The sequence below is a fragment of the Perca flavescens genome, chromosome 14 (genome assembly GCF_004354835.1).
Source record: "Perca flavescens isolate YP-PL-M2 chromosome 14, PFLA_1.0, whole genome shotgun sequence".
In the NCBI taxonomy this organism is placed as follows: domain Eukaryota; kingdom Metazoa; phylum Chordata; class Actinopteri; order Perciformes; family Percidae; genus Perca; species Perca flavescens.
Genome location: NC_041344.1, coordinates 34,831,260 through 34,856,207, shown reverse-complemented (window position 1 = coordinate 34,856,207; position 24,948 = coordinate 34,831,260). Strand labels below are relative to the sequence as shown.

Here is a 24,948-nt window from a genome sequence, read left to right as displayed (position 1 = left end):
CTTACTGAGCTCCATGGCTGCAACACAACAGGTGTCTGACTGCTACGGAAACCAAAACGTACACGTGTTAAATTTGGAACCGATGATCGGATTTTAAACCAAATCCTCCAAACGATTCCAATAAAGAAACGATTCCGATGGAATCGTAATTTTTGGAAAGATTCCAAGTAGGAATCGGTTCTCGATGCCCAATCCTACTCGAGTCACCCATATCTGGCGTTTGGACCAGATAGGGGCAAGAGACTTAGGGCCTGTCCCAATACCTCCCCTTCCCCTAGATTTTTGCCCTAACCCTCCAACTAGCATATTATTATGGATACTTGTATCATGATCATAAGTGGGATAGTTATGTAAATGTAAACACACTCATCAGATCATATTGACCATTCAAAAATCTTGTTCTCTCTTGTTAATTTACAATTCACTAAAAGCTGCAACTGGTGTCTTATATTTAAGGGCCTGTGGAGCAGACCTTTGGCCTCATCATTTTCAGGGTTGAAAATGAGGAGAAGTTTACCAAAAATAAATTTACCTCCAAACTGCTATGGGAGTGAGTGACCAGATTGTACTATTCAATAACTGATAACAATATCAATGTCTGATAATGCTCTAGCCCCCAGCTACAATGCATTTCGACACAGCTATTCACAGCAGTAGTGGCAGCAAAAACTGTCCTGTCCTGTTAGTAGTGTCCAGAGGAGTGTCCCGGGACAGTCAGACGCTGTCCTGTAACTCCATGTGTCCGACTGTCCCAGGACACTCCTCAGGACACTACTAACAGGACAGGACAGTTTTTGCTGCCACTGCTTCTCGCTATTCATCATATTTGTATGTTTATAGGAAAGCAGTGAAAGACCTGGGCCTGGAAGGAAAAATTACAGGAGAGAAGGCAGGCAAGAAGTGGGAGAATCTGAAGAAGCGGTACAAGGTAATTCTTTGGATAGAGATCTGTTTCATGTCTTACATATAACTTTAAATTATATTTTAAAAAATGTTGCTCCCTCTCTCTCTCATGTGTGTGTGCGTGCATGTGTGGTTGCTATTGTAGGACCTGAAACAACCGAAGACGGGCTCAGGTACAGACAGCGACAAACTGTATCCAACTGGCAATACTATGAGGCGATGCATGCCATTTTGGGGGGAAGGCCAGCGATAGATCCTCCGGTGATTGTGGCCTCTTTCAAGCCGGCAGAGGACCCCACAACATTGTTAATGGTAAGTTGATAGGAGTAGGAACTATCACATTTTCAAAAATATCCTATAACTGGTGCGATACTGATGCACATAATCCCCCCCACCCAGGCCATTGTCACACCCCAACACAAACCTGAACCCCCCCGAGGAAGACATCTCTGTCTCTGCCTCTCAGCCTGGATCTACTCTTCCTCCCACCACCCCAGTTCATCCCACTACATCAACCACTACTCGTCCCCTGACCACTCCAGCTACCACAACCCCATCATCTCCCAGAAAGAGGAAGAGAGGCAGTAATCAATTCATTTTCAATTCAATTTTATTTATAAAATCATAACAAGAGTTATCTCGAGTCAATTTACAGATAGAGTAGGTCTAGACCACACTCTATAATATACAAAGACCCAACAATTCTAGTAATTCCCCCAAGAGCAAGCATAGTGCGATGGTGCGACAGTGGCGAGGAAAAACTCCCTTCTAGGAAGAAACCTCGACAGACCCAGACTCTTAGTAGGCGGTGTCTGACGAGCCGGTTGGGGATGTGATGAACAGTGGCAATAATAGTCACAATAAGGATAATGGAACAGTGACTAGAAATGATAGTCGTAGTAGTTCATGTCATATCAGGGCACTGCAGGGCGTTACAGGATGTAGCATGGCCCAGCAGAGCATAGCTGGACGTAGCAGGACGTAGCAGGACACCGCAGAGCGTAGCGGGGTGTAGTGAAGCAGGACCACGGCGACAGGGCTGGGAAAAAGAAACATAAGGTCTCTGGGGAGTAAACTCACCAGAGCTAGGTTAGTAAAAAGCATTTCTAGATCTCCTCACTCCCTAACTATATGCTTTCTCAAAGAGGAGGGTTTTCAGTTCATTCTTAAATGTGGTGACACTATTGTTGTGGATTACTTTACAGCGGAATCAGTTAAGGAGCAGAAAAGGCACGAGGAAACGGAGAGGTTTTTAACCCTATTCGAAAAATAGTTCTGTTGTGGTTCTTTTGTATTTAGGTGTTAGAATGTTCAATATTGAATGTGCAATATTTTTATTTATTTATAAATCCTCAGCTAAGGGTTCAGCACTGTTTTTATTTAAATTGTTTGTTTTTTTATATTGAAGTGTTCATTCTTTGATCAGTGCAGTTTTTCAATAAACCTCTTCAGGGGTTAAAGAAAATCTGAGTGTTAGGTTTTTGACCAATCATCATACCAATACACAAATTGCATGTCTAGATCATTATAAAAGAAACCATCACCAACATGTTGTCAAAATAAAATTAAGTTTAATAGACATTTAAAAAATTCCCTGGTGTTTTGTGTGCATCAGTAGCTTCTTGTAGTGGGTGTTCAGGGTCCAGGATGTCCACTGCCACATCATTGTCTGGTTCCAGGACATCTCCATTGTCAATGCAAACATTGTGCAGGAAGGCACAGGATGCTATGACCTGGGGTGCAAATGTAGGACTGACCTCCAGGGCCCTGAAAAGTGTGGACCTCGAACAAGTCTTCATAATGCCAAAGGCTCTTTCCACAATGGAACGTGCCCTTGATTGATGGTAGTTAGATTTTCTTTGCTCCCGACCATTCACAGGTTCCCTATATGGAGTGATGAGGCAGATTGGTGTCTCCAAACAAGGATATCCACCATCTCTCAGGATAAAGTATCCATTGAGTGGATACTTTCTGGCCAGATAAAAGTAACTTTTTTAAGATGTGTGTTGTGTACAGAACCTGGATAGCCTAAGGAAACATCCAGGAACATTCCAGTAGAGTCACAGATGGCTTGCATATTTATTGAGTAAAACCCTTTGTAGTTTAGATGATGTGATGGGGGCTTGATTCTTATGTGACAATCATCAATAGCACCAACAGCGTTGTTGAGGAGGGGTGTCCCAGAAAGCTAGGCAAATCCATCAGCCACAGTGTCCAGGTCTGCAGGCTTTGGAAACGCGATGCCTCTATGGAGATTGTCCCAAATGAACTGTGCCACCTTGTGTATAATCCTGTGAACAGTGGATTTGGGCACACTGAAAATTCGCGACACCACACGATAGGAAAGTCCATGGGCAAGTCAATAGACGTAGATCAGGACTTCAAAATGATTCCCCCAGCCATGGTCCTGCTCTCTCCGCATCAGGCACTGCAGAGCATGCATGGCCCACCTACTTAACCTGAAGCCCTATTTGGTCTCTAACTCCACATCAAACCACAGGCGTAGGAGGGGCACGTCCATATTCAACCTGCAGTATGTCGCTGGACGGTCACTCTGGAAAACAATGAACAACAATCAACATTATTGCATAGGTCATGGCCCAACAACACCAGTTTGATCTAGTAGCCCAATAAAAACACATTCCACAGTCAGTGTAGATTGGTGACATTTACAATAACAATCTTGCTTTCAGTAAACAGCAGTTTTGAAATATGTAACCTCAACCTACACTGTAAAAACTCCAACTTAATATTGTTGACATGAAAAAGTATTTTAAGTGTTTAAGAATTGAAAATGTAAATTATTAATATTTGACTAAAAAATGTAAGTCGCTCCAGCAAAAGTTAAAATTTTTATGATTCAACGGCATTTAGTAAGTCATTAGAAAATACATAATTCAGTTGGGATGCACAACTTATATTTAAATGTCCACAACAAGTGGAAAAAGTTCTGATAACTCATATGTCTTGGTTGTGAAATGCGGGAAAGCCAACTTTCCGAGTTGAAGATAGTCACTTGAAGTCATCAGATCCCCGCACTGGCTGTTTGCAGCGTAGCTGCATGAAACCTGGAGCCCACACTACAATTGGTCCGCACAGGCAAGTTTGAACCTTTTTTTCACTTAAAATATAAATCGTGTAATTGTATAATTGTGTGATACATTAGTGGATAAGGTAGGCAGTGTTACTTTATTGACAACAGTTTGGCCCAAAGCTAACGTTAGCCGCTAGCTTCTGCTTATCCTAAGCTAGCAGCAAGGTTACAGTTACCTAAGACTAACGTTAGCTGATAAATGCGGTACTTGTTTTAAGCAGGTAACTTGGCTAACGTTACCGTTTAAACTTCGTAAAAGCTTTTCAGACCGGTAGCGTTAGTTAAGTTAAAATACTTGTGTGATTATACTATTTCGTAATTGCGGGAACATTAGCTAGCTAGTAACGTTATACATTTCTAACAGGGTCGGCTTTCGGTTGCTTAAACCTAAACAACCTAGCTAGCTAGCTAGTACCAACAGTTAAGCTATTAATTGGGTTCAATTCAAGTCAGTGTTGTGAATAGTGTTTTAAAATAACTTTAGTACTAACGTGAGTTAGCATTAGTATAAGTCTAAGTATAATGTCTAAATAACAAGTAAGAAGAATAGATTGAGCTAGCTAAATCATGCTGCCTCAACAGACTTCCACCTGCATCTCTCGGTCTTCTGATTCAGAAGAGAAGCAAGGAGGTTTTATAAGACAGATGGCAAAGTTAGGCCAGTTACACACTGCCTGCGTGGCGTGAGCGTGGCGTTTCTGTTGTGTGTCAGCTGCGTGGATTTACACACCAGAAATGCTGCTGCTAGCCTTGTCTGTACACATGTACTGTATGTTTCTCATTGATAAAATGAAATACTGTGTTAAACATAAATATCTACAGATCTGATTACAGCAAAGACAACGTCGGCAGTATTGATGGCAAAACAGGCTCCAGAATATTTCCTTCTGTATTGACAGGTGCAATATTAGAAAATCTCAGGTTTTCAAACATCAACAGGTCATTTATTAATATGTATTCGTGTCTAAACGACATATAAACATATTTTTATATACTATTTTGCCTGGAAATGCTTCCAACATGCTTGCGTGTCGCTGAAAAATAGTCGTCCGTTCTATTTCTAGCACGCATGCGTTTTTCGGTGTGGCTCGAGCCGCGCCTGAGACGTGAACCGACGTGTCACGCAGGCGGTGTGTAAGCTCTAACCTGTTAACGTGGGAGCCCAAATAAAAACGGACACACCACGCAGCTGACACATATGGAACGCCAACGAGGTCAAAAATACGTGAATTCTAACACGTTGTCAACGCGTTGTTAACACGTTGTCAACGCGTTAACAACGCGTCGTCAACGTGACAACCTTTTCACGCGTTGTTGACATGTTTATGACGTGTTAACGTGTAAACGACGCGTTAATGACGCGTTAACGACGTGTTAATGGCGCGTTAATTTCACGTGATAATACGGGGACATATATACATAGTGAATGCTGCTTCTTTATTAACCGAAAATATTTAATAATATATATTAATATTTTATTTTATCTGGCTCTACATCAAAACACCCAGACCATCATGAGAAAGGTGTTTTTATTTCATACCATTAGTATATAGTAAAGATTTTCAAAAACAATATCACTCAACTTGACAATGTAATCCAAAAAACACCATCAGAATGAATAACCAGAGTTCAATCAACAAAAATGCATGTTTAAATAACTCAACACATTATAATTACACACACATTATAAGATTAACTTGAACCTGCGGTAAGAGATTGCCGGCATCACAAGCTCGCTAACCGCGCTGTCAGTCGCACACCGGCCATTTAGCAGGAAGAGGGGAGGGAGAATAGCAAGCTGCAGTCCCTGGAGCTCTGTCCGGGCAGCAGTGTTTTGTAGTCCAGTCACCAAGAAAGGGTGAGTTTGCACGGGTATGGAGAACCGGGGGATGCCAGATACGACGGAGCTCAATCAAGCTCACAGCAGGCCGGGGTCTATTAAGGAAGGCAGTCCAGGCGGCGAGGCAGCAACCCAGGCAGCACCGGCCACTGAACTCCAACACACAGTCAGACAAAAAACTCCCGGACGGCTCGTAGACAAGTCGAAAGCCATATGTACATTGTGTAAAGCCGAACTAAAATATCACAAAACATGTCTAGCTTGAGCTACCAGCTACGAGCTAAGCATAGTACAGTTAACGTGACTCAGGTTGATGCTAGTGGGCTAAGGCAAAGCACTGTTTTGGAGAGTGCTTCTCGCCAACCTGTTATTGAAACCAAAGTGCAAACGCTGTCTCATCACTCTATAGTCAGTGTCATTCGTTCTACTGGCAATGGGAAAGGAGTCTTATCAGGTATACGTAGCAAGTTTAGGGCCGTGACACAGACGGGAAATTACTGTTCCAAAATGTCAATTACACTTTGGAGTGTATCTATAGCCAGACTACCAATAGGTCCTGCCAGAGTGTCCACATCCTGGAGTTGTTGCATCTGTGCATGGCTTGGACTGAATTGGTTAGGAGGGACGGTTACTACTTCTTGCCAATTCAGAGCAGGAAGAGCAGCAGCTGCACCTTGTTGAGCAGTGTCGGATCCAAAAATCTCTGCCATGGCTGTGAGTGGTTGAGTTTGCCTCTGAAGACATCCTTGGACAAATATCTGACATGGTGTGCGGTGGCCAACAGTGCGCAAGCCATGGTTGTTCCATTGTTCCCTGAAAACCTGCAGGTCCCGGTTAATCCGTGGCAGGTAAACATAATGCAGTGCCCACAAGTGCAGCTCATTCGTACAGTCAATGATTCCCTCATTTTCAAGGAAGGAGAAAAGCTGGTGGTACACATTAGTCATACCTCGCCAAAGATCTCCCCAAAGCCTCTCAATCCGCTGGTTATGGACACTTCTGCCCCGTAGGGCACTTCCCCGTTCTGATCCACGGTAAATGTTCATGAACAAGCAAACGGCATTGTTTTCGCCCCCATAGTCACACCTTATTCGAGACGGTACCCCATACCTAGCAGTGGCTTGAACAAACTGATCAAAAACTGTGTTACTTCGGTTATTGTCTGAAGCCTGCAAAAACACAACCAGTCTGCTGAAGCCACAGATTCCACCATGGATCACCATTCTCCACCTAAAAATTAAACAAAAAGCTGTTATTTGTATTCTGTGTTAGGATAACATTAATAACTTCAGGGTTCTATGCTTGCTCCTGCCAAAAATGTAGGGGTGCAGTCAAAGTGCAATTCTCTATGTACTACAATGTCAATGAATCAGTAATTGAATACAAAACAGACACAGCAAACATCTTCTCATAATTACAAGTTACATAACATAGTACACCTGAATTTATCAAATCTGTTTACAGTTCAATAGACTGGGGAAAAAAACTGATTAACTTGTGTCCTAACAACATACATCTGTGCTTGTTTATTCTGATGTCATCATAGTTAATCAGATCCATAAGTCCCTCACACCAGTATGGCCAATTATTTTTTACATTTGCATGCAGCATATTCACTCAAAAAAGTGAGTGAAAAGCTTGCACTGTAGAACCCTGTAAATTATCCAGTTGGTTGAGTGTTTAGTTTCACTGAAATGTATTTATTATCAGCCTACCTGATGAGCTTGTGGTTCCCATCAATGTGCCACAGCGAGTTGGGACCTGCAACACTGTAGGTTCTCCGGTGCAATCTGTGAGACAACGATCTGTGTGCGGCGCCAGCTGGATTCACTCGAATCAAACTCTCTCTCACTCTCCTTCTCTGCACTCGAACACCCATAGAAGATAGTCTGGCCCCAACAGCATTAGCTCCCATCTCTTCATTTTCTCCAATCAACTGCCGAACCACTTCATCACGTTCTGCATCAGAAAGGCGTTCGTACCTCATAAAAGAGGACAAGTTAAACAACCTAGGAGAGAGAAGAAGACATTTCAGGCAAATTGTATCTGCATTTCCCTGAAACTGATCATGTTAAAAAAAACTGTAAAGATAACAGCAATAACAACTTTAGTAATAAATTACACCTTGAAAATTTAATTAAATGAGTTATCCTCAAGAAACTCTTTCCTCTACAATAAACTAAGCCTAACTCTTGGTTTTGAATGTAAAGAACATGGCCATTGGCTTTAATTCACAGAATGACCAACTCACAAATGGAATGTCTTACCTGTAAACATAACATTAAATCATTTAACTTTTGCTTATTCCAGTTTACTTTGACCTTCAGACGACAAATACCATATTGAAATGAGTGGGTTTATACCTATTTCACAGAATTTATAGTAAAAGATAAAATAAAAAAAATCAAGCCAGGTCTCAATAGTGTACTGTAAAATGTATTTAGGAGCATGTGTGCGTATAACCGAACATTATTCAGTAATTCCCATTAACTTCGCTACATTTTGTTTTAATCAGTCTTTTTGTCTTGTATGTATGTATGTATGTATGTATGTATGTATGTATGTATGTATATCTCAGAGGAAGATCTCTCTAATTTTTCAATTTAGGAGCATGCACTCCTTGGGAAAAATGTTTCACTGTCAAACACCGCAAGTGAATAAACTGACAAACAAAGAAGAATATTTAAACATTTAAAACATTAGCCCTGCAAATACAGGAAAATATATTGTTTGTATGCCTTGCAATTGTCATTTATACCTCAATCTCCGTTTAACTGTACTGACTGATACATCCAGGATTTCAGCAATTTGTGTAATTACAAATCCACATGAGAGCAGGAATCTCAGGTGTTCTTCTGTGATCAGGTAGCTGGATCGTCCAAAATCACCTGTCCGGACCAATGGGGCTTGATATCCAGAGGTACCTAATGTTGCAAAAAGAGATTTAATGACAAGATATATATATAAACTAATATGCATGAATGCCAGCCACTATCCCAAAGATCACACTGAGACAGTCCATGTTTTCTAAAGGCTAATTTAAACCAACAGCAGACAGGATTGATAGTGCTCTCCTGATTAGGCAGATATTTTATTAGTCATACAGGTGGAGTTGTGGAGGTGCATGGATATGGGATGCTTATATCTATTGACCTGGGGCCTCATGTATAAACGTTGCGTACACACGAAAAGCTTGCGTACGCTGGTTTTCACGGGCACTTTGTGATGTATAAAAAATTAACATGACGTGAGAATGTGCGGGCCGTCCGCAAAGTCTTTTCTGGCTCTGTAACGTGGCGAATTCTAAACTGAAAAGTGCCAAAAATCACTAAACATTACAAAATAAACTTTCCACTACAGTTATTGGCATAAGTCTGTAATGTTGTCTATGAAAAAAAAAAATATCCGCTGATACGCCATAAAAGTTTGATCATTTATGTGGATAATGTTTCACATCTTTCACACAACTGTTTAATTTGCAGGCTACTTAATCTGTTAAACATGAGGATGGAAAATGATTGATAAATCCACTTAGAAAAAAAACTTTCAGTCATCCTCTGCATTTCCCATAGATGAAATATCTTACTCGCGGAAAATTACACGGAAAATGCAGTAGTGTCTAGAGTCTTTAGTTGCTGAGGCTCAGACATCCAAGTCGCACAGGAGGCGGGACGCACGGATCCATCTCCCCAGGAAGAAACGCTGTGTCGGGGGGACTAACTCATGTGATGAGTCATTAATCCCGTGGAGGATTTGTAGGCTATAAAGTCAACAAAGTGTACCCGGTCCACCAAACAATGGGCCGTCTTGACTGTCTTAATTCTGCACATATTTCTGGTACTGTAGTCCTATTTACTATTTCATTGTTTCATCCATGCGTGGCACAGAGGATCTGTGCGCACCGTCACCTGCCGTGGAGACGCTGGCCTCACTAACATCTCCTCTGAGTCAGGTCTCCCTCGCGCTGGACTCAGTTTCACTGGCATTACATCAGTGAGTTCAAACTGCTTATTATGCGTAATTTGGACTGACACTGAGATGTATGTTGTTCTGTAACTGGTGTGGCACTGCCACTATTCTCTTGCTTTCCACTTCGACATTAAACTTTATTTTCTTTTATTCTGCCATGGTTCAGTGCATTTACCGCCCGGTCACCATTTGCCATTCTGGGCATTTTCTTTTATTGCTTATCCAAGATGACAAACCTCCAAACGGAACATTTTTTTCTCGCCTCCACCTCTGCGATCAGCACCTCCACATCAGTCAGTGAAGTTTTTTTTTTTTTTTTTCCTGCAGCGGGATAATCCATTGTGATTGGACAAAGATTGACGTCGGGGACGCATTTATAGTAATTTCCATATTCATTTATGGGAGGAGGCAAGGCGGGGTCAGTCACTCATTCATGTGCGCTCAATTTCACGTTGATTGTGATGTATAAAGGAAAGGTGCTCAGGACCTGGCGTACGACCGGTTTTATACATGTGAATATTTCTGTGCGTAGGTACTTTTCAATTTCTAGATTATCTTTATGATATATGAAGAATATTTAGCCTTAATGAATACTGATATCTCCTACGGATAGTCTGGCTCCAGGAATATGACCAACGTAACGGCAGGTGTTCCAGTCAATTTTTTTAAAGTGGTTAAACCGATGAAAATAAGATACAATATTAATCTCTACCTCATATTCCTAATTTCAAGAAATTGATAATCAGAGAGGATTATGGTAAGGGATGCGGCAGAGGTTGGTGTCTGCCAATTCTAGTGACAGGATTTACAGTTGTGTTCAAAATAATAGCGCTCCAACATCACTAACCTCATAAAAAAAAAATCTCATTTTTTGGTAGCAATGATATTTTTTTAGGGCTGTCAATCGATTAAAAAATTTTTTATCGAATTAATTACATATTCTGATTAATTAAATCGAAATTAATCGCATACATAATTAACGGTGCCTGAACCGATACTTTTTAAGAAAGTAAAAAAAGAAAAGGGTACAGTAGGTGACATTAAAGAAGGGCTTGTTTATTGCTAAGGCCATATGGTCAAAATTAAATGATTTGATAATAATCTATAACAATAACTTATTTCACGACAAAAACGACCACCATATGGGAAAAAGACATTTACAATAACTTCAAATGCACCACGAGGCTGTAGTTTACCAGTTTCATTGAACGCACCGTCTGTGTTGTTTTTCCGACGGCAGCTGCAGATTGTTAGCCTAGAAATCTAGACGCAGCCTAGTGGCAGCTGGCTGGTCAGGCTAGCAGATTGTTACATACCGGTGTTGAATCATCTACAGTAAAACTTTACACCGTTTAGCGTTAGCTGTCAGCATTTTAACAGCGTTTAATCCAGCTACTAGCTAGCGGTAGGCTAACGTTAGCTGCTGTCGAGTATAGTGTTAACTAGTGTCATGTGCATCGGTGTTTGTGTTGCCTGGATCGTCCGTCTCAGAGCATCAGCGAGAAGAGCAGACATATCAGGGGCACCAGATTTCGGTAGCCAGGGTTGGCAGGAAGAAGTAACAAGTAGCTAAATGTTCCCATCAATGATCCAGGCAGCACCTTCTCGTCTCCCTCCTTCATTTTACAGTCCAATGGTGGCTAGAACGGCTCCGGGTCAAACGTCAATATGGAATGGATTAATCTGCGTTATTTTTTCTCAGATTAATTAATCAAAATTAACACGTTATTTTGACAGCCCTAATATTTTTACATGGCAAATAATAAATGTTGTAGAGTCATAGAAAACCAACAGTCATGACATGCATGCTGCTCATTCTGTGTAATTCAATCTGTAATTGAAAGGGGCATATTCAAAATAATAGCAGTGTTGTGTTCACTTAGTGAGGTGATTGATTCTGTGAAGAAACATGGCCCATATTTAAGGAAGGAAGCAAATGTTGTGCATGCTGGTTACAATGCATTTCACACTAAAATACTCTGCAAAATGGGTTGTTCCTGACATTGCTCTGAGGAACAGCGGACTGTGATTAAAAGAAATTTGATCGTAGAGGGGAAAACAAAGAAGTGCAAAAAATTTGCCATCAGCCAAAATGAGTTCAAATGCCTTGAAATGGCATACAAAGCCTGAACGACGTGGGAAAAAAAAAAAAAAAAAAAAATTTAAAAACTGTCAACTACCATTCGAATGGATTGAAGAATAGCGAAAACGGCAAAGGCTCAACCAATGATCAGCTCCAGGAAAATCAAAGACTTAGAGCTGTTGGTGTGTTCTGTGGCACTTTTTGGACCAACACGGGGAGACTGATCATTTCGACTGGCTTTTCTGCCAAGGGTCGGCCGTCTGGTTGGTGTGCAACCACTTTTAAAAGTTACCTGTGAGTACTGTTACGATCAAACTGACCAAAGGACTGATGAGAGCAACATTTTTGTTTTTTGGGTCTAAGGGCCGCAGACAGTTTGTCCAACAACCCCCATGCACTGAATTCAAGACACAGTACTGTGAAGACAGTAAAACATGGTGGTGCAAAAATCATGTTATGGGGATGTTTCTCAAACTGTGGTTTTGGGACTGTTTATCGCATACCAGGGATCATGGGATCATCAGTTTCAATACATCAAAATACTTGATGAGGTCATGTTGCCTTATGGTGAACAGGAAATTCCTTTGAAATGGGTCTTTCAACAAGACGATGACCCAAAACACCAGTAAGCGAGCAAAGTCTTGGTTGCAGATGAACAAGATTGATGTTAGGGCTGGAATAACGGTTCACAGGTGCCAGAAGTTGGTCGACTCCATGCAACACAGATGTGAAGCAGTTCTCAGAAATAATGGTTATGCAACTAAATATTAGTGCAGTGATTCAAAGTAAAGCAAACCCTTGAGACAGGTTTCAGTTTATACAGTAAATGTTTGAGTTTGTAAAGAAAAATGCAAATACTGCTATTTTTTTTTTAAACAGCCTACAGAGGTATAACACAAACTTGATCAATTTTGGTCATGTTTTGATTTGGAATTGAATATGCAGTGTTCCCAATGCATTGATATTATGGAAGTAAAAGCTATTGTAAGGATTTTGAGCATTATTCACTTTTTTTTTAAACAAACTGCCATTATTCTGAACACAACTGTGTATCAGTTTGAGATTAAGTACTACCTGTGGATCTCACACACGTTACAAGAGACTGCTTAACTTAATGGATAATTGGCAGTCTTTCTGGGGAAAACCTGGTCTTATTAGGAGAGATGGTATTCATCCCACTTTGGATGGAGCCGCTCTCATATTTAAGAACCTGGCCGAGTTTGTTAGCGGTCTTAAACCATGATAACCCAGAGTTGGGATCAAGAAGCAGAGTCACGGTTTAATACACCTCTCTGCACTCCTGTACAATCGCAGGCACTTTCACACTCATTTATATATTGGTCAAATCTACCTCCTGAACATCAGTTAAGCATGTTGAAAACAAGTTCACCTTTTAAGTGTCTCGAAACTTGAAAGCCTTGACATAACGCATGATGTAATCTCTAGCAGGAATTATTTTATATTATTAACTGTCCTGTCCACTTCAACCTCAAAACTTACTTATCAAAAATGAGATCCAACTACAGGTTTAATAATCCTGGAATGTATTCATATTTTTCCTTTTTAAAGTAGCAGCTGAGATATTTCTTTTATTCGTCTCATGCTTTTTTTTGTGAATTATTCAAGGAAAAGCACTTTCAATTGCATTTACTTGTACATACATAGTATGACTGAAAAAAGAGATAGCCAACTGTATGAATCGAAGAAAATACCTTCATCTTGAGTTGACAAAGCGGTTTGCACTAGTTGAATAAAACCGGTCACTAATGGAAGGAGTTCATCTGCATCATCCAATCGGAGAATCCTCACTCTTGCCCATCTGATGCTCCTCTCAAGGGTCTCCAGTCTAAGGAATTAACAACGAAATGTGAAATTTGACAAACTAATCTTAATTACATTAAATGTTGCATTCCCATCCAAATAAAGAATATGGCATTTTAGAATCTTTACATTCACTTTAACACAATTGCGTGGAGCATGACCGACTATAACCTGAAACTCTCGTTGCAAGCACCTATACATTGTACAAGTGCCTCACATCTCTACATGGCTGGTTTGCACATTTATCACCAATTTGTGTCAGCTGTAAAGTGACCGAGAGTGGGTGCTAGCGATCTTGCAGTGGATGCAGGTGACCTGCAGATTAAAACTACCAACATCTGAAAAAGTTGCTTTAAAGCCCTGGATCATTGGGACTAACTTGCTGCAGTTTCTCCCTCTATTATTACTACCAGAACTGCTCCTGTTACAAGCCAGCTGTCCTTGTAATGTCAATTTCACACAATTTTGTCCAATACAAGTTTTGTGCTCATGACCCGTTGACTAATGATACATGCAAGCGATCAGTTCAGACTGGCCGCCTCCCCGTACTCAAACCCAACAATATCACCAAAGCTAGGTTACTGACCAGTCACAAAAACTCACCTCTACAGATGCGCTGCAAATCCTTATTTAAAAATATCAGTAAAGTTACATCGCTTAAAAAGCGTAACCTAAGCACGTAGGAACACGACACATGTTTTTAATAAGGGGGTTGGCCCAGTTAGGGAATAATTTAGCTGGCACTCAATTTCGTGGGATTTACTGTAATTGTAGCGGGGTGCAGAATGATGACACTCTGCCTGTTGCTATACATTTAATGTTTTTTGTAAAATGCAAGAATAGGAGTTACATTGACAATTTTCTACACAGCATTCTTAGATTGTGGTATCGTACACAGGGATTATCATTGTCTGACGGAATCAAAATAACTACCCAACTACTACACAATTTTCTTAATAAACCATAAACTGCCAAAAACAGTACACAGAATATTATGAGCAGCTCATGGTCAAGGTTTCTGCCCCGCGCTCGTACTACAACATGGCGGCCGTAACCTTACAATAGCTGCTAACTGGCTAATCAACACGGTTGATGTAGTGAACCGCTCATAAACACATTTTAAACAGAACACAGGGTTACCAACGTACAGTCTCTAAACTTCCCGCTCTAACCTAACATCACCAGCTTACCTGCAAACTGCAATGACATTCAATACGTGTATGTTTAAAGTCAGCGTTTGTGAAAATCCTCTAAAGACCGTAAATTCAATTCATCCCGATTGCCAACTCGAGCCTGCTACAATTCCAGGTGTAACAGCCGAGTTTGCACAACTGCTAATCCTATAGCTGTTGCGTTATTTCAAACATGTACAAATGTAATTCGTGATTAATGACTTTAGTATTAAATGTGCTCTGCCGGAATATTTAGAATTTACTACAATACCAGGTCCAACAACCTTTGTTAGCCTGCCAATAACATGAATATGGAGTCAAACGTAAAGTACTATTACCTTATAAGTACTGGTCGCAGGACATCACTGGAAACATTATCCGTGAGGAAAAGTCTGGAACTTTCAGCATATGTAGCTTTACAATGACCTAGAAAAGTTGAAAGAGCCATGACCTTCGTTCCTTGGTTCTTTGTATCCCGCTCGCGATAATTCGAATCCCACTTATATACCGTCTATGCTATGGCCATGCCAAGACCCGCCCTTCAATAGCACACACACACACACACACAAAATTGGCCAAGCGCGGTCCTATCCCTTGACCAATCCCCTAACCTGCCGCTCACATCTATTGGTTTTTTTATATACCGTCTATGGTTTTTCTAAGACCCCATCCAGATCCTACGGAAGCCTGTAGAATTGCAATGTCAGCTCACAGCAACTTGAAACACACCACCACCTACTGGCCAAATTAAAATAGAGCTGTATGAGGCAGACTCAAGCATAGTAGCACAAACCTTGCTGCTCAAAAGAACATTTTTATAATCATTGGGGAAAAACAAAAAAACTCAAGTTCTCATACTCCGATCTGTACAGCAGTTAATTATAGGAGATGGACTTTCAAACAGCACTGCTCAAATTATGTAAAACATGTAAATACAGCTATTTTTAATTAAGAGATCTTTCACATTGTGAGTTACGTCATCAACTAGACAACCTAAATTTATAATTAGGAGAGTTCCAGAAACAATCAGGTTGATGTGTACACCAGATAAAGCTTGATCACGTGTGGAATTTCCTAATGTCCTACTATAGTGAGTCTTTGGTTGCTTATAGTAGCATACACATGAAATACTATCAGAAAGAAAACAGGCAACAGGTTAAAAATCATATTCAGTCATTTAATAACCAAAACAGACATTAAATTATGTCCGTGACTTCAAGCCAGACCAAAAGTGGGAGCTTGAATAATGCCCTCACACATGAACTTTGTGAATTGTACAGTAATTACTAAATTAGCTGTCAGTAGGGCTGTCCTCGACTAAAGAAATAATTAGTCTAGACTAGAAAAGCACAATATAAATGTAGTTAATAAACCATCTGTAAAACTGGAGTTTCTCCACAATTAATCCTGCAAAAGCACCACTTTAAATTTCGTGTTTACCATAAATGTGCTCAGAAGTTTCTTGGAAAATAGTAATTAAGCATGAATAAGCATAAAAAAAAAAAAATGACTAATCGACTAAAGAAATCTTAGTCGACTAAGACCAAAACGACAGATTAGTGGACTAATGGACTAAGAGGTGGCAGCCCTAGCTGTCAGCGACTTTAAGCCAGACCAAAAGTGGGAGCTTGAATAATTCCCTCACACATGAACTTTGTGAATTGTGTGCAAGTGTCATGGATAGGCAGTTTCAAATTTAAAAGGCAGGTGTTGGCTTCAGGGTACTTCCGCCCTGTCTCATGAATGAAAGTCAGAGTTGGGTGAGGGGAAAAACCAAGAGCTGGCACTCTGTCGGCTCCAGAGGCAAACACCAGGATTTGTTCCATTGTGATCTCAAACACACCATCTGTAAAATTGTACAGTAATACAATAATTAACAGCTGATAATGCAGGATTATGTCAGCAAAAGTCAGAGTAGCTCAAATTAAAATCTCAAAATACTCCGCACAATTGTTAGTGAATCATTCATTTACCTTCAATATCAAGTAGGAAGTCTCTCAGTACCCTTCAACTCTCTTCGCCACTGGTTGCTTTCAGGATGGGACAGCGTTGCTTTGAACAGGGAGATCAAGTCTGTAGCCTTTAAAGGCCTCTCTGATGAAGAAAACACATCCTTGAAGATGCTGGGGTGAATTTTCATCAGGTCCAGGAGACCAAGTGTGTTTAGTCCTTCAGCAAGTCTGTAAAGAACTAAAATTAAGGAGATAGATCTATCAATGGATACAAATAGAAAACAAAAACAAGCAATTTCTAAGAATACATGCTCAGAGAAAAGCACGTTAGCCCAACACAAAGTTATGATAACTAAGCAATTGCAATAGGTGAAGTGAATCAGGAGTGCCACACAATTGATAGTCATTACCCAGTTAAGTATCCTTAACAAAGACAGGCCCAACACATTGTGAACAGTCAAACTTTGACCCCAATCAAACAGAAGCAAGTGCACTATATTAAACAGTATATGGCACCATGAAGGTTTGTTTTTCACCAATAAATATTTTCCAGCTCACCCAAGCATTTTTATCAAACAATAAGTAAAATCTGGTCCAACCGCTGTAGCACTGTCATGAACAAAATTAAGGATTTAAAATTGTTAACAATTTATAGATACCATTACAGATTAACTGTGAGACTACTCAAATACTCACTGTTGCAAGGCTTCCTTTGTCCTTCCTTCCACATAGAAACTTGTGGCAGCCTGAACCAACTGGTCCCTTCCCTCCATAGTGGCGATATGCCTCAGGGACCCCAACAAGGACAGGCTCTCTGCAGCTTCCTCAATGGCAGCTCTAGCTGCTGTAATATCAACTGCCTCACTGATCTTTAAGACATCGACAGTTCATTAGTAGAAGCAGGCCTTTGAGATACTTCAATTGTAAAAAACAAAAAAAACAAGACGAGGACAAAATTGACATACCTTTGAGTTTCAACTGCAAATCCTGATCGGCTACTTCTTCGAGAGTGGGTGGTGATGTAGGTATAGAGCAAAGGTTTTGGTAGAGCCTCTCGGAAAAAAAAGAAGGAAACACTCCTCCATGCACCAGTGCAACAGCAATCATCCCTCCATATGTTCTGTAGAGACCTCTGCGTAACGCTGAAAACATGGAAATGTTGAAGAAGAGATATTCCAGTGGAAAACAGTTGGCAAATAGCTGCAGTATAAGGTGTTTACAAACTAAAATGTCAACAAATGCAGAAATATCAATAGGTTTGACGAGTTAGACAAGTGCCGTGTGGGTACTAACCATGGCTGTCCAGGGACAGGTTCTTACTGTTCTGTGGCCCTGTAAATAGGGCGCTGTCTCTGAGAGCCATCATAAGCAGTCGGAAAAACTCCCGTGTAGGGCCCCCCTCATCCACTGAACCCTCTGCTTGCATGAAGTCATCCATAAATATGACACTTAATTTGGCTTCTGGATTGAAACTCCTCCTTGCAAAGGCTCGGATGGCACCATCCATTAGGTTCTCTCTGCATACATTTATCATATTACAGCTGGGAGTCTCTCCAATCCAGACCTTTGATGCTAGAGTGGCGAGTAAGGTTTTCAGATCTGATCTGGAACAGAAACACAACAGTAACCAGTTATGTCATCCATTAGCAGTGAAGGCTGACAGAACCATTTTGCAGGTGGGGTTTTGCAACATCCAAAACAGTTGCATTATCATATTATATTTAATCTGTATGATGCACTCTATTGGCCTGCTGGCCCTGGCTCATTTAAGACGCAGTAAATTATTAATCGTAAAGTAGGAAACTACCACTTACTTGTTAGGGTCATTGACATGACTCAAGTTCGGGAAGCCAGCAGTTGTATCCAAGGGCACGGATGAGCTGTTTTGAGGACTATTATCTTCTTCGGGAACCAGAATGTGCTGGCAAAGAAGAAAAATTCAAACCTGAGTAATCTCAATTACCATTACATAATGAAGTTTAAATTAAATACTAATAAAAAGGAGTCTCACAGCAATGTCTGTGTCCATTACATCATCCCAGGTTACATAAACCGTGCAGGATTCATTGATGTGATCAATTATTGTTGTACTTCTTATTGGTGATGCCCTGGCTCTCTGAATAGAGAACACCTCTGTTGCCATGTCATCTGAGCCGACAAAGTCAAATAGGTGCTTCACAACAAAAAAAAACTTTTTTATTTTATTTAGGAGGTATCTGATATCTAAACGCAATTTTGAAGTACCTGAATTGGCTGCATGAGGTCAAATCTCCTCCTTGCAACATGGCCATCTGGATATTTCACTTGCAGTGGAATGCCATCCTGCGGCTCGGCACAATTGCTCAAATTAAGCCGTCTTCTTTCCAAAGCCTGTCAAAAGAAAAGAAATAAAATAAATCTGTCTATGCTTGGTTCAATTGGAAAAAACAATGAGTTACACTATGCCTCTTTGCGTTTCCTGTAAACTTCTACTTCTCTGCGCTGTGCCTGGCCCTGTGGGATGGGAGGAGATGTCCAAATTAGTTTAATTAATTAAGCTATCTAGCTATCTATCATCTATCTATCTATGATTACCCTCTCTTGGTCAGTCTGCAGACTTTCAAGGTATTCCTCATCGTGCCTTGCACGAAGTGCACGCCACTCATGTAAATCCTATTGGGAAACACCAATTTAAAAACATTCAATCTATTTAGGATTGACATTGTTTTATATTCAAAGCCCCTTGTATGAAACTCATAAAAGACAAAAGCTTACATCAGCAAAATCATCTGCTACTTCCACCACATCTGCTACTTCCACCACATCATCTGTTACTTCCACCACATCATCTGCTACTTCCACCACATCATCTGCTACTTCCACCACATCATCTGCTACTTCCACCACATCATCTGCTACTTCCACCACATCATCTGCTACTTCCACCACATCATCTGCTACTTCCACCACATCATCTGCTACTTCCACCATCTCTGGGTCATGAGATTCCTGTACAGCCTGTAAAGCATCCTGAAACACAAATGTGATATAGCAATGTCAAAAATGTATTGTCTTGAAGTATAAGTCCGGTGTAAATTGACCCCATGGTCTTTTTCGGCATGAAAATACATCAAATAAGCCATAGACAATTTCTTTCGTTGATCAACCATTAAGGGAGAAATCCCTGAGAGATGCAAATAGCCAGACATGGCTAACACAGATTAGCTCGGGCAGTGTACTGAACGCATCCAAAACGGCATTAAATACTTTCCTTTTTGAACTGAACTCCAGTGCATTTGGTATTCGACTTGTATGGACTGCCTGTCAATATGGACCTAGCCTACTGCCAAGGCTTGTAAAACCCTTTAATAAACTCTGGGTTCGCTAACTAAGTTGTTTGGGCTTAGTTTTAAGTGTTGGGACCCTTATCATGGTACTGCAGAGGATTGGTGCCATTTTGAGCAATATTAGTAGTTTTAAAAAACAAAACCTTTTGGATGAGTTCAGTGCACTGCCCCGAGCTAATCAGTGTTAGCCAGCTGTGGCTGTTAACGACTCAGGGATTTCACCTGTAATGGTTGATCAGCAAAATAAATTGTCTTGATGGCTTCTTTGATGCATTTTCATTGGCAAGCTATGCAATTATATATGCAGTATAAAATGAGCCTAGAAACCGCTTTAAAAAGAGGCAGTTTTGGTAATTTACACACACACACACACACACACACACGAGGATTGTAAGTTTACCTCATGTCTCATTCACCGGTAACCAAACATATGAATGTTTAAAACAAACATGACTACTGTTAGCAATGCAGCATTGAGATAGAGAGATGTACTGTACCTACATCATCTTGGTCCAGGCTTTGGCAAGAGTCCAAGACTTCTTCTGCATCCTAAAGAGACCAAATAATGTATTATTTGATCATCTGAATGTTAACACCTACAATATACTGCTAAAATGTTGGTTGTCACAGATGCATGTATGGATACATACATTTACATTACACCCATCTTGCTGTTCTCCAACTTGCTCCGCCAGACTCTCCTTTAAAAAACAGGTCAATCCAATACAGTGAAAATTAGATTTACACATAAACAATGATAATCCCTGTGTACGATACCACAATCTAAGAATGCTGTGTAGAAAACATAAAAATTCAGTTTACAATTAACCCAGTCATTTAGCTCAAGGTATGTCAATGTACAGTACCTTTGGGAGTAAATATAAAGCCGATCGATTAAGCTCTCTGCTGGCTTTCAACACAGACGGTGAAAGTGGAGAAACTTGAAGTCTTGTAACTTTTTTATGACAATCTACCCTTGCCAACTCAAAATCAGTGCTGCCCACTCTTGGAAACGCATTTCTGGAGGACAGCATGGAACTCTTCTGCTGACAAGGACACTGGCACCTTTATTTTCCTCAAAGCTTCCGCTACAATGCAAATTGCATAAAATAAAATCACTACAAACAAGTAATTTGTGCAACATTCTCTTACAGGAACATAAAATGTAGCCTATGAATAACTAAACATAGTAACATACCTTTTTGTGGGTGGAAGGTTTCCATATCAGGATGGAGGAGGAGACCAACTCTGAAAGTGGCAAGTCTTGTTTGCACCCTCCTCCTTGGCCCTCTACTGGAGGCAGCATTTTCCCTGAAAAGTCTCAACCTGAAAAAGTTACAAAATGTGCAGACTGTAAACACAAAGCCAAGGAAAGGTTTGACTTTCAATATTATACTAAAAGTAGTTTGTGGCATTATTTATTACAAAAAAAACAAACAAATCCACATTAAATTTTACTTCATAGCAAATTCTATTCAATAATACTTTAAGCCCCCCACCCCCTTCCTGACTGATTAGACTTTACCTGCTCTGAGAGATTGTTGAGTTTTCTGACATGACCCCAGAAACCATTAACTATGTCAAAACAACCAAAACTTTCCAGTGACTAGGGAAGATAAAAGAAAAGGAGGAAAAAAAGAGGTACAGTAAAGATAATGTGAGGAAATGATTTGTCTGTTGCAGAACGATAGTAACCTTTAGCCAAACACGGTTTGCTAATAGTTAGCGTGTTTTAATGTAAGTTCATGTTATGGAGGAGCCTATAATGTATATCAAACTCCCACCTTATTTCTCAGGGACATTTGTAAAGATTAGGCTAGATCTAGTCAGCAGGTGTTTACATTTGTCTAAGTTTTTATTTATTGGTTAGCTAACAGTTGAGAGTTGTAAGCCTTGTTTGTTGTTACAGTTCAACATTGTCTAAAGAGTGTTTAGGGTGTAAGACTTTACATCCATGTTAAAGTGCACATCATTAATCTTAATACATTCCCATATGTTATACTGCAGTTTACTGCTTCTTTGCATTCTGCTAATCAGCATTTCACTGTAATGACAAGATTAAATTAATCCAATTTGCATATCAGAAAAAAAATGCAATGTATATCATTCATGTACTGCACAGTGAAAGTAATGCATCTTAAGTTTTTCATTTTTATTATTTAATTTTATTTTTGGAATAATTTATTTTATTATTAGACTAAGACCCAACAGTGTCACTTACTCCTCTTCTCTCTTCAGATGTGCTGTTTAAATATCTGAATCCACCCCCTGCAAATCCTGGGCCATCTACAGTCATTGCAGCATCAACATCAAGTGATCCTCCTGTCCTGTAACTTCTTGTATTATTTATTTCTAATTTATTATTTTCTTGTCAACGGTTTTGATTGAGCAACTGATTTCTCTAAAAACATAACATTAAAGAATTAAGTTTCTTGCGTGCGTAACTGGTACTGGAATTTACTGCGAAGCAAAGGGGGCGCCACCTTAAATCTTCCCTAGGGCGCGAAATAGGGCAGGGTCGGGCCTGAAACGTAGGCCTGACTGTCAAACTAATTTTACTGCCATCAATAAATATTTAAAAATGAGCTGCTGAAGTGGCGTGAGTCGAGCCCTGTATTTTATAAAACCTTAAATGGCTAAAATCTTTCTATCCAACGTGTCGTTTCCAAACATGGCATTTTTGCCAAGTTAACTTGCTGAATAGGCTAACGTTAGCCAACACTACAGCACACACTTCAACCATAGATGCATTAATGTTATAAGAATCCCAACTTGTCTCTGCAATACAATGTACAAATTCACTGAGACAACGTCACGGAATATTTTATTAACATTACTTAAACATGACTTACTTAAATTACTCCGTCAATGGTTTATTTTGGTTAGCTTAAAGAGACTCAACATAAATAAGGTTACAATAGCGACGCTAACTTCAACCTTGTGTACATCACTTGGGGTCCCTTACAGATAACTTAAAGTACTTACCTCTTTACAAGACTCTCAGAAGAACTCGGCTGCTCCTGTCTGTTCTGAATTCTTTCAATTACACTATTAAATCTGTCTCTCATAGCACAGACGTAATCTCGATCTCGACTCGACATGATGCACCGTCCGCCACCAAAGGAGTGCTGAACCATGCAGCCACGGCTTCTTTTAGTGTCCATGAGCCACGGCCAGGTAACTGCAAATTAGTGGGGGAGGGGAAGCAGCGTTGTGATTGGCTGCAGTTTAACAAGCAAATACGCAGCCTGCAACTGACTTGCACCGCTTGCTCTTGAGTCAAGCCTGTTTCTTGTTTTTTTTTGAATCTCGAAATCTTCATTTTAGATTACGAACAAGCAGACAATCGGCAAAAATAGATATTTATACAAATGACAGCAGTGTGCAAATAATAAATATCAAAAATATAGCTAAAGAACATATATAAAATAATAAATTAACAATATGTAAAATATCTTGACTGGACATATGAATTCCTTTGAATATGATAAATACAGAGACTGTAAGATTTTGCAAGAATAAATGACAAAAATCGATCAGTTTGTTGTTCTTCAGTGGCAGTTTTACTCAGGCTACTCAATATCAACGGCCAACAACATAAATAAATAATACAAAATACAATCTCAAAATTATATATTAAATTAAATAATATAATAATAATAATAATAATAATAATAATATATTTCATATCAGAATCACAATAAAACACAATATGTATTTATGTATGCTATACTACAAAATATAATATAAAAATAATAAAAATATGTTTTCATTCTCTTTTAAATATATATATCAAAATCTCAATACAAAATAATATATAAATACAATTTATATAAATATAGGGTATATGTACACATATAATATTATACATCATAAATCCTAGTAGATCTACATCAAAATAAACACGTTTTATACTATAATGTATCACCATAGACAGTATATAAACGTGTATCACCAAAGAATTTCTAATAAGGGCTTTGGTCTATATATGTATGTCAATGGTATCACCATTGGGTATCACGCTCAACGTTGCCTGTTTCCGCTAACACAGGATGTTTACAGTTGCTATGACAACAAGTGAACGATGACGGTTGCATATTAGCTCAACCGCCGGATCAATAAACACCCGTAAAATTACAATTTGGAGCAAGTAAATAAAATCAACTCTAACCATCAACAGCCATTACCCTAAGGACCTTAACAAATGCATTGTCACAAGTTGTGATATAATATTTAGAAAAATAAATGCGTAGATCCTTACGCTAGCTTAGCTAAATGACGGTTTCCACTCATGTTTCCACTATCTAGCTAGCTAGTGGAAACATGAGTGGAAACCGTCATTAACAGTAGCCTACAAAAACACTTAACGTTACGTTACGAATATAAGAAAGCACAATAATTTGAACAGAGCAATCTAGACAGACTGATTAGCTACACTACTAATAACATTAAAGGTGCTTCGGTGACACTTACCCACCTGCAAGAATAAATGACAAAATCGATCAGTTTGTTGGCAGTTTTACTCAGGCTATTCGATAAAAACAGCCAACCAGCAACTTATATAGCTGACCAACGGATGATCGCGTGCATTTATCCTCAAATTAGAAATAAATTAAATTGGTCATTTTCATATCTGTAATTATGAAAATGAAATGTATACTGTATAGAATAATCAGCAAATACACGTAGATATAGACCTACTGTTTTATCTGGAAATATACTATATTGTATAAAGAATAACAGCTGAGCAAATGCATATAAATCCCTCTGTGCCACATTTGCATGATC

At 39.6% G+C, this 24,948-nt stretch overlaps 1 protein-coding gene across 10 annotated transcripts; it reads right to left on the bottom strand.

Moving 5' to 3' along the window:
• Window positions 1–6,021: 6,021 nt before the first annotated feature.
• Window positions 6,022–24,696, bottom strand: LOC114568671 (uncharacterized). Of its 10 annotated transcripts, XM_028598283.1 has the most exons (18): window positions 21,359–21,447; window positions 21,027–21,248; window positions 20,811–20,861; window positions 20,662–20,709; window positions 19,589–19,843; window positions 19,409–19,486; window positions 19,280–19,327; window positions 19,079–19,204; window positions 18,846–19,007; window positions 18,649–18,755; window positions 18,128–18,438; window positions 17,800–17,976; window positions 17,531–17,703; window positions 16,856–17,072; window positions 13,602–13,735; window positions 8,596–8,761; window positions 7,553–7,846; window positions 6,022–7,067 (listed from the first exon to the last, which is right to left on the bottom strand). In XM_028598283.1, exons 2-13 carry the CDS (start codon window positions 21,192–21,194, stop codon window positions 17,696–17,698), a joined length of 1,539 nt encoding a protein of 512 aa, XP_028454084.1. In that variant the 5' UTR covers window positions 21,195–21,248; window positions 21,359–21,447; the 3' UTR covers window positions 6,022–7,067; window positions 7,553–7,846; window positions 8,596–8,761; window positions 13,602–13,735; window positions 16,856–17,072; window positions 17,531–17,695. The 10 variants fall into 10 exon arrangements, with proteins under 10 accessions (XP_028454084.1, XP_028454090.1, XP_028454089.1 ...); XM_028598288.1 differs by lacking the exons at window positions 6,022–7,067; window positions 7,553–7,846; window positions 8,596–8,761; window positions 13,602–13,735; window positions 21,027–21,248 and adding exons at window positions 16,400–16,728; window positions 23,146–23,341; window positions 24,638–24,696 and having other exon boundaries at window positions 21,359–21,486; XM_028598287.1 differs by lacking the exons at window positions 6,022–7,067; window positions 7,553–7,846; window positions 8,596–8,761; window positions 13,602–13,735 and adding an exon at window positions 16,400–16,728 and having other exon boundaries at window positions 19,589–19,615; window positions 19,655–19,843.
• Window positions 24,697–24,948: the final 252 nt, after the last annotated feature.